This window comes from Equus quagga, chromosome 12, assembly GCF_021613505.1.
Source record: "Equus quagga isolate Etosha38 chromosome 12, UCLA_HA_Equagga_1.0, whole genome shotgun sequence".
Lineage (NCBI taxonomy): Eukaryota > Metazoa > Chordata > Mammalia > Perissodactyla > Equidae > Equus > Equus quagga.
Genome location: NC_060278.1, coordinates 17,467,947 through 17,480,256, shown reverse-complemented (window position 1 = coordinate 17,480,256; position 12,310 = coordinate 17,467,947). Strand labels below are relative to the sequence as shown.

The 12,310-nt window shown below is 42.4% G+C and overlaps 2 protein-coding genes across 2 annotated transcripts in view; one reads left to right on the top strand and one right to left on the bottom strand.

Moving 5' to 3' along the window:
- PTER (phosphotriesterase related) overlaps positions 1–2,768 on the top strand; it is a 56,244-nt gene extending 53,476 nt beyond the window's left edge. Inside the window, exon 5 of the mRNA XM_046678125.1 lies at positions 1,528–2,768. Within this exon, the coding sequence (XP_046534081.1) occupies positions 1,528–1,738 (211 nt within the window). The 3' untranslated portion in view covers positions 1,739–2,768. The remainder of the gene's footprint in view (positions 1–1,527) is intronic.
- Positions 2,769–2,891: 123 nt separating this feature from the next.
- On the bottom strand, positions 2,892–11,600 carry C1QL3 (complement C1q like 3). Its single transcript, XM_046678126.1, has 2 exons — positions 10,920–11,600; positions 2,892–5,139 (listed from the first exon to the last, which is right to left on the bottom strand). Exons 1-2 carry the CDS (start codon positions 11,505–11,507, stop codon positions 4,960–4,962), a joined length of 768 nt encoding a protein of 255 aa, XP_046534082.1. The 5' UTR covers positions 11,508–11,600; the 3' UTR covers positions 2,892–4,959.
- Between the last annotated feature and the right edge of the window lie 710 nt (positions 11,601–12,310).

Here is a 12,310-nt window from a genome sequence, read left to right as displayed (position 1 = left end):
TTGTATATGGGTTGGCCCCACAGTATGGTTGCCGATGAGTGGTGAGGGTCCACGCCTGGAACTGAAGCTGGGCCACCGAAGTGGAGCCTGCTGAATTTAACCACTAGGCCATAGGCCAGCCCCCTAAGACATTATACACATTTTAAAGAGGCAGATAACCATGCCTCTTGGTGACACAAATAGCATTCCATCTACTTATAGGACACACATGGAGTACATGTGATGTGAACGCAGATTTCCAGACAAAATGCCCAGGTTAACTTTTCTTCTGTGGCATTTGCCTTCCTTTGACCTGCAAACACAAGATCTAATCTTATAATTATTATAATTAACATTATTAATATTAAATTAATTATAATTTAACATGTATGTTCTCAGAAGCCAGGGCTTTGTGCTTCAGGGGTTTTTTTGGGCAGTATCCCACATTTTGCTTAGTGTGGTAGTTATTAAATATGACTCATGCACTGGACTGGCAAGAAATGCTATCGAAACAAAAAGGATACCTTTCAAATAATTAGCCCTTGGAAGAAGATGCTATCCATCCATCTAGATCCATTTGGGAATCTAAAGACTGACAAGACTATATAGAAAATGCCAGAGAAGAGTCATTGTCCCCAAGTTGCATTGCCTGCCATCAGAGACCCATGGAAGTCACGACAGACGCTGCCCAGAGTCCAGACACATACGGATGGTGGCCGTCAGGAAGTGACTCACGCTGGAGATTACAGCATTTAACAAGGCAAAGAGGGGTGGATGCTTAGACAGTAGTCAGTAAGCCGTTCTTTAGTCAACTGACTATAGATTTAAAGAAAAGCCTCATTATTTATAGCAATCTTGTTGAAATGGAAGGAAGACAGAGTAAATTTTTATTGGTCAATTTAACCCAATGTTGTAAGGCTACTACTAAGTCAAAATTCTCCTGGACTTCAAAGGGACAAATGCTCAAAATACAGAGGGGCCGTTGCTGACCTTTTAAAAATGACTGCTTAACTTATCATTTGCCCTTCACTTTCAAAGCCACTGAGTTTGCTCCCAGAATGTTTTACTTGTATGAAGATTCCTTCCATATCCCTATTTTAATAACAAATAGTCATTGACTTTATTTGCTAGGAAAAAGGAGAGAGAGAATGAGATCTGAAAAATGGGCCCACTAAGAGGCATTGCAGAGTGGAAAGCTGGCCACTAATCCAGAGCAAAGTTATTTAGTGAAATGCTGAAGGGGCCATTCATTCACACTGGCATATCCTATAAGAATCTATCTTTAATGCAGTATTGCCGGGCATTGTAGTAAGTATGATAGGCTAGAAATTTCTGTGCACATGGAATAAGGATCATGTTCCTACTAGGATACATCAAAATCTTTATCATCACCATGGAATATTTAGTAAGGGTCTCCCAGTACACGTGCCACAGTGGAAGGTGGTATCTTTACGACAAGCACAATACGTTTATGAGTAAAAGTTTAAAGCACGCTGAAAATGTTAAATGCGAGACAAATGCCACATAATGAGTTAACATTTTTCACAGGGTGCGTCTTCTGGTGGATGAAGGCTATGAAGATCGAATTCTGATGGCACATGACATACACACAAAGCATCGGCTGGTGAAATATGGAGGTCACGGCTATTCTCATATACTCACCAACATTGTTCCTAAAATGTTGCTTAGAGGTATAACTGAGAATGTACTGGATAAGATCCTAATAGAGAACCCTAAGCAATGGCTAACTTTCAAATAGGCTGGTTGTTTATGAATTCACACCTTGAGCATAAAGCTTGCAGAGAACATTCAGTGATTTCAAACCCACTGTGAGATATTAATCGGAGCTACGTAGGACTAATGACAGATCATTTCCTTTTTATGAGATTTAGAAGAGTTTTGCCTTCTCAGAAACTGGCCGACTATTACATCTGCACCTTTAGGGAGTTACTGAGCCTAATTGAGCCCTACCGTTTTGCCTTAACAATATAAATATGCAAGTACCTATTTCCAAACAATGATCTACGGTCTATATCCCCTAATTTGTTTTGTTTTGTTTTCTTAATCTATCAGCTGCACTACTTGAGAAAATTTAAAGTGTTTCTAGTTAAATTACCCCCTTCTGGAGCAATCTAATGTTTCTTGTAATATTGATGATCCTACTAATTATCCTGCTGTTCTTTAATTAATGCTTAATGAATAATATGGCACTTTAAAATAGCTTCTGCAGCAAGGGAAGTTAAATTTTGAGTCTTTTTTCTTTTCCTAAAGGATACTGTAATACAATTGCCAATTCACAACGGTCAAAATGGCGTGGAAGGTTAATTATATGCTGTCACCTATCTGTATATACTTATAACAAATCGGTATTGTTGCCTGTGGGTTTCTGGTGTCCATTTTTGCTGTTAATTTTGTTGTGTTTTGAAAAATTTGCATAAGGGGGTGTGAACATATAACATAGTACTGAATTAGAAAAATTCAATCATAAAAGTCAAAATATATTACATAATATAGTTTAATGAATCATTACATTTATAATAACAAAGGCCACAATTTAATTAATTAATAATATATAATGCAAATAAAAAGAAATGTTTGCCTTATATATATTCCCTTTATTTCCTTTACCTTTTATTTGTTCTTCCTTGGGCCTCAACAGAAAAAAATAATGCTTATTTATCTGAAGGAAAGGTCAGATCTATTAGAAATGACAGTCTGATTCTGGAGCCTACTCTTTAAAAGGTACCCAGCCCTGAAGTTTTGTGTAAATAAAGCCTTTTGAAAAACTCTTAGTTGCTGTGGAATGCTGTTTATAAATTAATATTTTGGTTGAATCCTTACTATGTTGTTATCTAAAAAACAATTCTCCAAACCCTTGGTGCCAATTCCTCTTTGATAAATATATATTGTTAAATGAAATAAAATCCATTGCAACTCCTTTATGAGTTATCTTACATATTAGAAAGGCCAAATAGAATTAGTCATTATTCTTGATGAATGGGCTGCTTTTAATCATATAAATCATGACAGTTACTCAGACCAAGGCATTTAAACCAAGCAAACAGCACCTTCAGATGGGAACGCCATGCATAACTCTTTTGGAAAGTTGAGGTTTGCTAAATAAAAGATATTTCTGTGGATCAAAGATGATCAAGCTTTCTGTGTATTAGAACAGAAAGTACCCAAGAGGAATGAGCCAGGAGAACAAACTAATTCCTTTAAATGAAAAAATGCAAATGTCCTTCACCAGTAAAAAAAAAAAAAATAGATTTTTAAAGCTCTGTTTTTGAAATTTACTTGTCAAAGAGTCTTCACAGACAACTGAGAGGGGAACAGATTTTTCACTGTAATAGTCGAAGTTGTCTAATAGTTAGGATATATCAACATGCATTTTTAATCTTTTTCTTAGATTAAAGAGATGGCTTTTGGCAGTGTATTTTAACCAGAGAGAAAGGATTTGCACTATTCTCAAAGTCTACTTTACTGTGAGCTTCAATCCACCTGAGAAAAAAGAAAAAAACTGATAATTCAAATGCATATAATTCATAAACGTGGCAAAGAAGAACCACTTTGTTTCTCTAGTCCTCATATTAACAGTCTGCCACAGAATGCAGTGAAAGTATTGATTGGCATATGGTAATGAAGAAGCCACAGGCTTAATTTACAGACATGTGATGTATAGGGCATTGTAACCTAATAAAATTTAATTTTCTGGGTAACTCTTAAAAGATAAGTCATTTAAATTATTTTGCTACTCCATATATTTTTGTCATCCAAAATATACTTCAATCCAAAATAAGTCAAATAATTTATGTGTGTTTGTGTGTGTGTAGACACATTTTTTTAAATTAAATTTTTGAGGCTATACAGCCACTGTGCCTATGGTCTGAAGCCATATATATATTATATTTCATCGAACATATATATATATACACATATATATGTAGCAGGTATTTGTATAAAATATATACACTTTGTCGTCATATCGGTTATATGTGAAATTGTTCATCTTGAAATAACCTCAGGCCACGATTTGTAGTAACTACTTGAAGGCCTTACTTAGTGTCCCCTTGGTGACGCATGCATTAGCTCAAATTAAACCTCTGTGCATTGGATTAAGAATACTCTTTTGTTCCAAAGAAGGCAAAAGCCTCAGTCTGATTTAACACCAAAGAATAAATATCTCCAATTTTCCAAGTAAATCTAAACGCATTCCACTGACAAAATGGACACACAGGGGATTTCTAAATACCATACATAATTACACATTTTCACACTGGGAGGGTAATCCTATGATACAATTTCCATCTCTATTTTTAAAGACTATCACCAGAGAAGAGAGAAAAGAAAATTCGTAAGAAAAAGAAAATGTGAAAATGATCATACGCTTGGGAATTCCCTCAAATCCAGAAAATTCCAGGTTAAGGCTTGAAGTTGAATCATTCCCAGGTCTAGCTCTAAAGTTAACAAGAGTACAAGGCAAACGATTTCTTTGGACACAAGCAGCATTGTTTCAATTCGACCTTCTCCTGCAGGGTAAAATCATTCTTCCCCACACTATGAATGGACTCCAGGTGTCATAATAAGCAAGGAAACTCACGAGAACCAAAGCTGACAAATGGATAAAAGCAGCAAGATCACAGTACACCAAAGGATCATATATATTGAAGAAATAATTCAGTGTCTTAGATTTTTCTATAAAAATTTGTGATCTATATAGGACTTCATTCACATGGACACTAACGATAAGGAGTATTTGCTTTGGCGGTAGAGAATCACACATCTGCTTATCTTGCCTTTAATATTTTTTTACATCATGTTTCTGAGTATACAGATGTGAGTCAGGTAGCATTTGAATTCCCCACATATACACAACTGAGGGGCCCCGCAACTGGCATCCCCTGGGATCCTTGATTCATTGACGTTAGCCGTACGAATCCAGTGTCCAAACTCAGACTAATAAGCTTAGTTTCTGCGTTATCAGTCAGCATAAATAATAAATCCAGAAAATGTGCTGTATTTATTGTTGTTTCCTCCGTGGGCTTTCCCGCCATCTAATTTGATGTAGACTTCGTCTCCTGGCTCCAAATGAAGAACCACACTGTTACTGGCGTAGTCGTAATTCTGATCAGCGTCTTGGGCAATCGCACTAGCACGCACCTATGTGAAACAGACAAGAATTAGAATTTGTCACAGAGAATTCTCAAGTTTTCTTTTTTGCTGTTCACTCAGCATCATAAGCAGACTTGCTGCCATGGCACAGAATTTAGTGTGGGAAAGTCCACCTTGAACTTGGAGCTTTATGAGGATATCTTTGTAACAGTTTGAACTATGTCATTGGAAAGGAGAAAATAGTGCTTTCGTGAACGTCTTTCCAGTAGTCTTTTCTTACTATATGTTGTAAACAATGCATACCAATCTATCCTCTTCCTAAATCACGACTTTTTCTAATTCCCTGAATCTTTATGCCCAATCACTTCCTGAAATGGAAATAATAATATTTTTTTTGCATTTTAATTTAAGCCACATAGTAATATTCTAACCAGCTGTTTATGAGGACAGAAGTTCAATCCAAACTTCAGTTGGTTCTCACGATTATTAGAAAATTGAGATCCATAGTAGGTAAAGACTCAAAGAAATACCACCATTCTAAGTCTACTATAGAAGAAGAAAAAAGGGAAGAAAGCCTTTTGACTTGGGGCTTTCAAAATTGAATTCAGGTAAAGCCCCTTTTACCAGAAGCTTAACCCCTTTACACATCTTTGGTTATATCACTCAGGTTTTCAGAGTTCTTTTTCTATTTGTGCCTTTTTATGACGTAATTGTGACGTGTGCACTGAAATCAATTATTTAATTTCAACATATCTAAAAGTTACAGAAGGAACTAAATTTCCATGATTTGAGGTCTCTAAAATTTCTAGAATTTTCGAATGATCTCACTGAATACCCTTTTATATCTAGGTGATTCTAAATGTGTGGCTTGCTGTGAGGATGAAGGCTGTTAATAATCCACTCAGGTTGAGCCTGTAATCTCATTAGTGACTTGATAGACACTTCGAAACAGTCAAATTGCCCATCTTATCAAGTAATATGGACATTCTGTCACATCCTCAACTCAAATTAGGCTTCATATTCATTTAGCTACATTTTGATTCTGCCTTGGAAAAAAATGTTTCAATAGGCAGACTTGTATTTGATTTATTTTGGTAAAACATCTTCTACTTTGTGGCTTGTTTCTATTCCACTATAATGATATTTCCCTGAATAACGTAGCAAGTGATTTAGTGGTTTTGTAAACCTGCGCTATGTAATAATGCATGACTTGGGGTACAATATGCTGGGTTTTATCACTTGGCAAAATGAGGGAAATGAGACATAAGTCAAGAATTTCCATGCATTTCTTTCAAAACTGAAATGATAGGTTTTCAAATTAAATTTTCATGTGGCATGTTCTCACATTAATGCTGAAATGTTAAAAAAGGAGAAGGCTCTTTGACACTGCTGAACTTGTAAAGTAATTTGAGTAGTATTTTTAAAATTTCTTTCTCGATATCATGTAACAAAAGGAGAAAAGGGCTTTAAGGATTTAGAATTGCTTAACGCTGTGCTGACACTAATAGAATGAACGCCATATACTATGCAATTATGCTCAGAAGCACTGACTCAAATGTACACACCAATTGAGTGAGGTGGTTTGTTTTGACCATTAAGTAATAATACAATTTAATGTCGTAATATTTCCTAGGAATTAATCAGAAGTTTATGGGAGTTGAAGGCTTTGATTCATTAATTTCACCTAGTCATTAATTCCCAGGAAAAAGAAATCTGCAAGGAGGATAGTGCTATTACGACCTGATTTCTTTTATGTGTGGATTTGTAATGGATGAGAAAAATTAAAATATAAAATAGTAATTAGCCATATTAGTAATATATTAATTATCAATCCATAATATACTTCTCAACTATTATTAATAAGCAGACACATTTTCTTCAGTGCTTCAGGTATTTAGTATATGTTCGATAGGTATTGTGCTTTAACATTGTTTTCTATAGGGAGGCATTTGGGAACCAGGACTCATCAAAATCACTTGATTTAGAGACAATCATCTTAAATATATATACACTGCAGTTTTTATTCTATAGGGTATAGTCACAAATCCATGTAAATGTTCCCATTTTTATTCAGCAGGTGTAACCACAGAAACCTGCAAATGCATTAGTGTGATGCCACCGACTGGAAGGTTACCCTTTGGGGTTTCACTTCCTTTGTTGGATAAAACCAGTGTGACTGCTTTGTAATGAAAGTGATTCTCTAAGATTTTAACCTATAGCGTACCATTAGATTTTCTCAATTAAATCATTGCCATACTCCAGTGTAATATGCATGACTTTAGTGTGTCTGCTCACCTGATTATACTTTAGACGTATAATGGGACTTGAAATTTCATGCTCTGGTGTCCAGCTCAGTGACTTCCAACAATTCCTCCTTTAAGCCATCAAACTATTGAGGAAGGTAATGCATCCACCCATGAGGCTATTTTCAGGTTTCTAAATGTACACTGATTTCAGCATTTTCTCTGGGAATATGATGCATCCTTTCCTTAGCCCGTTAGACCCATTTCTAACTAAATGGACTCTCAAATCTTTTCCTATTGCAAGTTAACCATTTAGATTCTGCCTGATCTTTAGTGCATGGTTCACTGCCCCTAAAAAAATAATTAATTTGACATTTCATTAATCTTGCTAATCAATGAATATCAACCCACAAACTATTCTTTGTTTCCAATATATCTCATGTTCACTGGTGCCAGAACTAATAAATTCTTAAGAGTAAAAATTGGTCTTTAATTATTTTATAGTTCTCATCTTGAGCCAGTTTTAGCTTTTACTACAGTGGCTTATGATAGTGATTGTATTCAAACAGCAATACTTTTCTATTCAGGCTTTCTGCTAAAAGTATACCAACATATTAAAAATATTTCCTGTCTCTATGTAAAGCTATTTGAGTCCAACTTTTACCTTTAATATGCACTGTCACGGGCTCTCAACAAATGGGAAGATGAAATTTAGGTTGATGGCTTCATAGGGAATATGAAAACCGTGGTCTTTTTACTGGTATGTTTGTGAGAATGTTAGAGGTTGTACAGCTTTAGCATTATCTTATTAGTGAGGGCTTATCATTAGAGACAATATTTATGGTAACATTTGCTAATTTAATTAATTGCTACTGATGTTCTCATAATTTCATTTTCATTGTACTTCTGTGGAACCATAAACAAAAGGTTAAGTGGCGCATCAGGTTAATTTACTGGCCTTTGATGTTTCCATCTGTGATCCTGCATTCAACACAAAGCATAAATAAAATGGTTCTCATATGGTTACGGTCCAGAGGCATCCCTTTATCCTAGAGTGAACTACATTTTTAGTTTAATTTTTGTGCTTCCCAAATCCACTTAATCCACAGAACATTACGCTGACATGGATCTCTGAGTTTCTGTTTTATGAAAACACATTAGGTCAGCTCAGAGGGGGAAACTGCCATTCAAAAAAGTGATCAGACGAGAGCATAATTGAAAATCAAGGATAAACTATTTATCTAATATTAATTTTAAAAAGATTTTATGAGATTTCTCATTTGCAACTGCCTGCACACCAGACTTTACAAAACAGCCCTATTCTAGAGATAAAATTCCTTAACATTAATACTGTGATAACCATTTTCCAAAATAGTCCATGCTGAACTGGAAAATATATTGTTCGCTACTGTATTTATTTTTCTGAATTACTTGTTGCACACCTTCTGCAGAGGGAGCAGCATCATCATGCCAATGGCAAACATTCTACATTATAAGGTCAGCTGGCCTGCCTTACTTTTTCCCTGATCTTCATGGAATGCACATGCTAGAATGATACCAAGGAGCATCTTACACTCCAAACAATGAACTAATTTTAAAAACAAAATGCCCATAGAACACTATATGGAATGATTTTCTTGGGATCAGTGCAACACACCCGGGCTCAGCAGTCTAAACATCAACACTTAAACTAATTTAAATGGTTCCCCGGTTTTTCATGCAACTGCAATTTCCAGATATTTAAAGATGTGAGCGTTTTTACACATTGGCTGACAAAACTTGAATCTTATTCCATTTTAACGAATACCTCTAAAAACAAGCTCTTCCGCCTGATAGTATTTTCCAGACATAACCTTTGAGTCAGAAGAGAGCCAATTAGTAAATAAATGGGTGCCTCATTGCTGCCGGCTGAGGGGCTGTTCCTAGACCATTTTGTAAGGGTGACACAAGCGCTCTGTTCTGGCCCAGTGAGTCATGCCCTTCATGGCCATTTACCTACAACTATCCCACGGCTCTGGGAATAATTTTTATTTTATCTTAATATTATTTTCGTGCATAGTAACTATAATAAACAACCCTGTCAGTGCCTCCTGGTGGCCATTTCTCCCCTTTTTGTTCCACCTGTCCTGAGAGCCCCTTAAGCCATTTACTTCTAAATTCCTTTGGAACTCAGGGGCCGCGTGAAGGGGCAGGGACAAGATCTTCTGTCCTTTCTCTCTCTTAGACATTTAGGATGTTCGCCTTAAACTCTTGAAAGAATTCTGACACTCAGGTCTTTGGAAGAAATCTTGCTTTAACGGTGCTTAATAGAAACCTGGGTTATAGCTAAACAGGTCTGAATTCCAGGGCCAGCGACCTGAAGCCCGATAGCCTTTGTTAAATCAAAGTTGGCCCTGGCAGGGTCGGGAGCCCTTCCCTCGGCCACCCGGTAAGCAGAGTTAAAGCCGAAAAACTCAGCCCAGGCTGCAAGGCCTCTCCCCAAGGGGGCTGCTGATTCAGCGCGTGCAGAGGATCCGATTACACTTTTAGGTAGTTACAAATATTAGTTTCCCCTTGTGACTAAGAGATCGGATACTTTGCTTTTGCAATAACCGTGAATTTCTCAGGCAAACGGTAGAGCGGCCCCAACATAAAACTGCAGACCCGTGCACGGCCCTTACGCCAGCGCCGACCAGCTCAGGAGAGCAAGTCCTCGTGGCCGTGGCGGAGGGCTAATCTGAGGCTATTTCACAGTCAAGGCCAAGGCCACTTTCGAGTGTGAGCTACGAGGCAGGGGCTGCAAAGCCCCTCACTCTGGCAGTGAGGCCCACAGCCCCGGGGCTGGGCTCAGGCCGCCCGCCCTCCTAGCCACCTGCCTGTGCGTCCTTCTACTCCAGCCAGCGGAGTTTGGGTTCTGTGTTTGGGCGCGTGTTTTACGGCGTAAACCCAGGAGTGTCAACTTTTCCTTTTGTTATCAACACTCATTACCTCTCCCCCTTCTCCTTAGGCTGAAAACTAACCAGAGTTTGCGTCTTGAATTTGCTGATAGGAGTTTCCCGCAGGGGCCTTGAGACCGCCGGTGCAAGGTCCCGCTTCGGCCCTGGACGCGACCCCCTTGGCCTCGCTCCTTCGGGCACCTTCTTTCTCCCTCGGGCCCCTGTCTTTCTCCCCTGGGTTTGTCACCCTGGCACGCCCATTCCGGACTCTCCCCGACGCTCCCGTTCCCGGCAAAGCCTGAGAGCTATCCTACGCTGCTGCGGATCCCACGGCCGGGGGCGCTTCCTGCTCCGGGACTCCGGGTGCACACGAGGTCCAGGGGACCGCGCTCCGGCTTCCCGCCCCTTCAGGATCGCGCTCACACTCGCGCGCACCGTTTGCGGGTCCTAGGCTCGGGAACCGCCCTCTCCAGGCCGCCGGGCGCCCTCTGTGGTGCGCGACCCCCGCCTCTCCAGAGTGGAACAGCGTCCCCCCTCGCGTCGCTCCCGGCAGCCGGGCTGCCGCGCCCTTCCTCCGCGGGCTCCCACCCCCATTTCCGGGGTCTCCTCCCTCTCGCCCGCACCTTCGCGCTCTCCCTCCCCGCCCTCCCCGCTGCCTGCCCGCACTCACCTGGTTGTTTTTGCAGAGATCAGCCCACATGCTGGTGCCGTCCCCTCCACGCATCAGGACGTGGTAGGTGAAGAAGTAGATGCCCGGGATGGAGCAGGTGAACTTGCCCGTGGTGGGATCGTAGTGGTTACCGAGGTTGGTGACCACGTCGTCGAACTTGAGCACCTCATAGCCTTCGTGCTGCCGCTTGAGGCCGGCGTAGAAGGCGATCTTGGGCACCGTGCTGTAGGTGGCGGCGCTGATGGCCCCAGCCGCGTTCAGGCCGGGCGCCCCGGGCGGGCCCGGCAGGCCTTGGCGGCCGGGCTCACCCTTCTCGCCCGGGGGGCCCACGGGGCCCGGCGGCCCGGGCTCACCGGGAGGCCCACGCGGGCCCGCCTTCCCGGGCCTGCCGGCCTCGCCTTTGGGGCCCTGGATGAAGGTGGGCAGGGACTGCATGAGGCCGCGGTCCGGCGTGGCGGCCGTGCTGGGCGCCTTGGTGCCCCCGTAGGGGTCGCAGACCATGCGGCAGGTGCCCAGCATCTCGTAGTGCGCCGACGTGCCGGCCGAGCTCACCAGCACCGGGATGAGGATGACCAGCAGCAGCACCATCACCACCCCCAGCGCCCCGGCGGCGATCAGGCGCCTCCTGCTGCCCACCAGCCGGCTCAGCGCGGGGCGATCCTCTTGTCTGCTTTTGGACAAAATTTTGATGGTTGGGCGGGGACCTCCTCAGAGCCGAAAACAACCCCCTGCGAACCCCAACTCCCCTGGGCGGGCGCGCGCCGGCCGCTCCTCGCCTGCTCCTGCTCCCCCCGCTGAGGCTGCGGCTGGGGAGGGAGTTCGGACGCCAAGTGACTTGAGCTGAAGTCCCGAGCTGGGGGTGGGGGGTGGGGGAGGGGTGCGCAGGGCGCCCTCTCGCCTCCGGCGAACCCCTTCGCACCTGTGGCTGCCGCCGGCGCCGGCGCGGCCACCCGGAGGGCAGAGCCAGCCGCCGCCTCTCGCGCCCGCCGGGCCGCTCACACTTTTATGCCGCCGCTGCCAGCGATCGACTTTTCCGTTTTTGCAGACTGCGCCAGTTCGCACCAACTTTCCGTCTGAAGTTGCCTTTTTCTGCCTCCTCCTTCTCTTCTTTCGCTCGCTCTGTTCGCCCTTCCCCTGCCTTTTTTTTTTTTTTTTTTTGGTTTGTTTCCTCCTTTGCAACCACCGCAAATCTAACAGAGGTGCATCCCCAAAGACCCGCGCTGGCCGCGCGAGCTGGGACCAGCCGCCCCCGGGGCGGGCGGAGCGGCGGCGGCGGGCACCGGCGGCTCGGTGAGGCTCCGGGCTGGAGCGGAGGAGCTAGCGAGCAGCGGCGAGCGCCTCGCGGCCGGGAGCGGAGCGCGAGAGAGACTGAACGCTGAATTCTGCCTGGG

What these genes read in the sequence shown, in the direction of transcription:
- C1QL3 (XM_046678126.1), bottom strand. Translation starts at nt 11,507, where the DNA reads ATGGTGCTGCTGCTGGTCATCCTCATCCCGGTGCTGGTGAGCTCGGCC. An exon ending in ATCTCTGCAAAAACAACCAG is followed by an intron (nt 5,140 to 10,919) that starts GTGAGTGCGGGC and finishes TGTTTCACATAG; the next exon opens with GTGCGTGCTAGTGCGATTGC.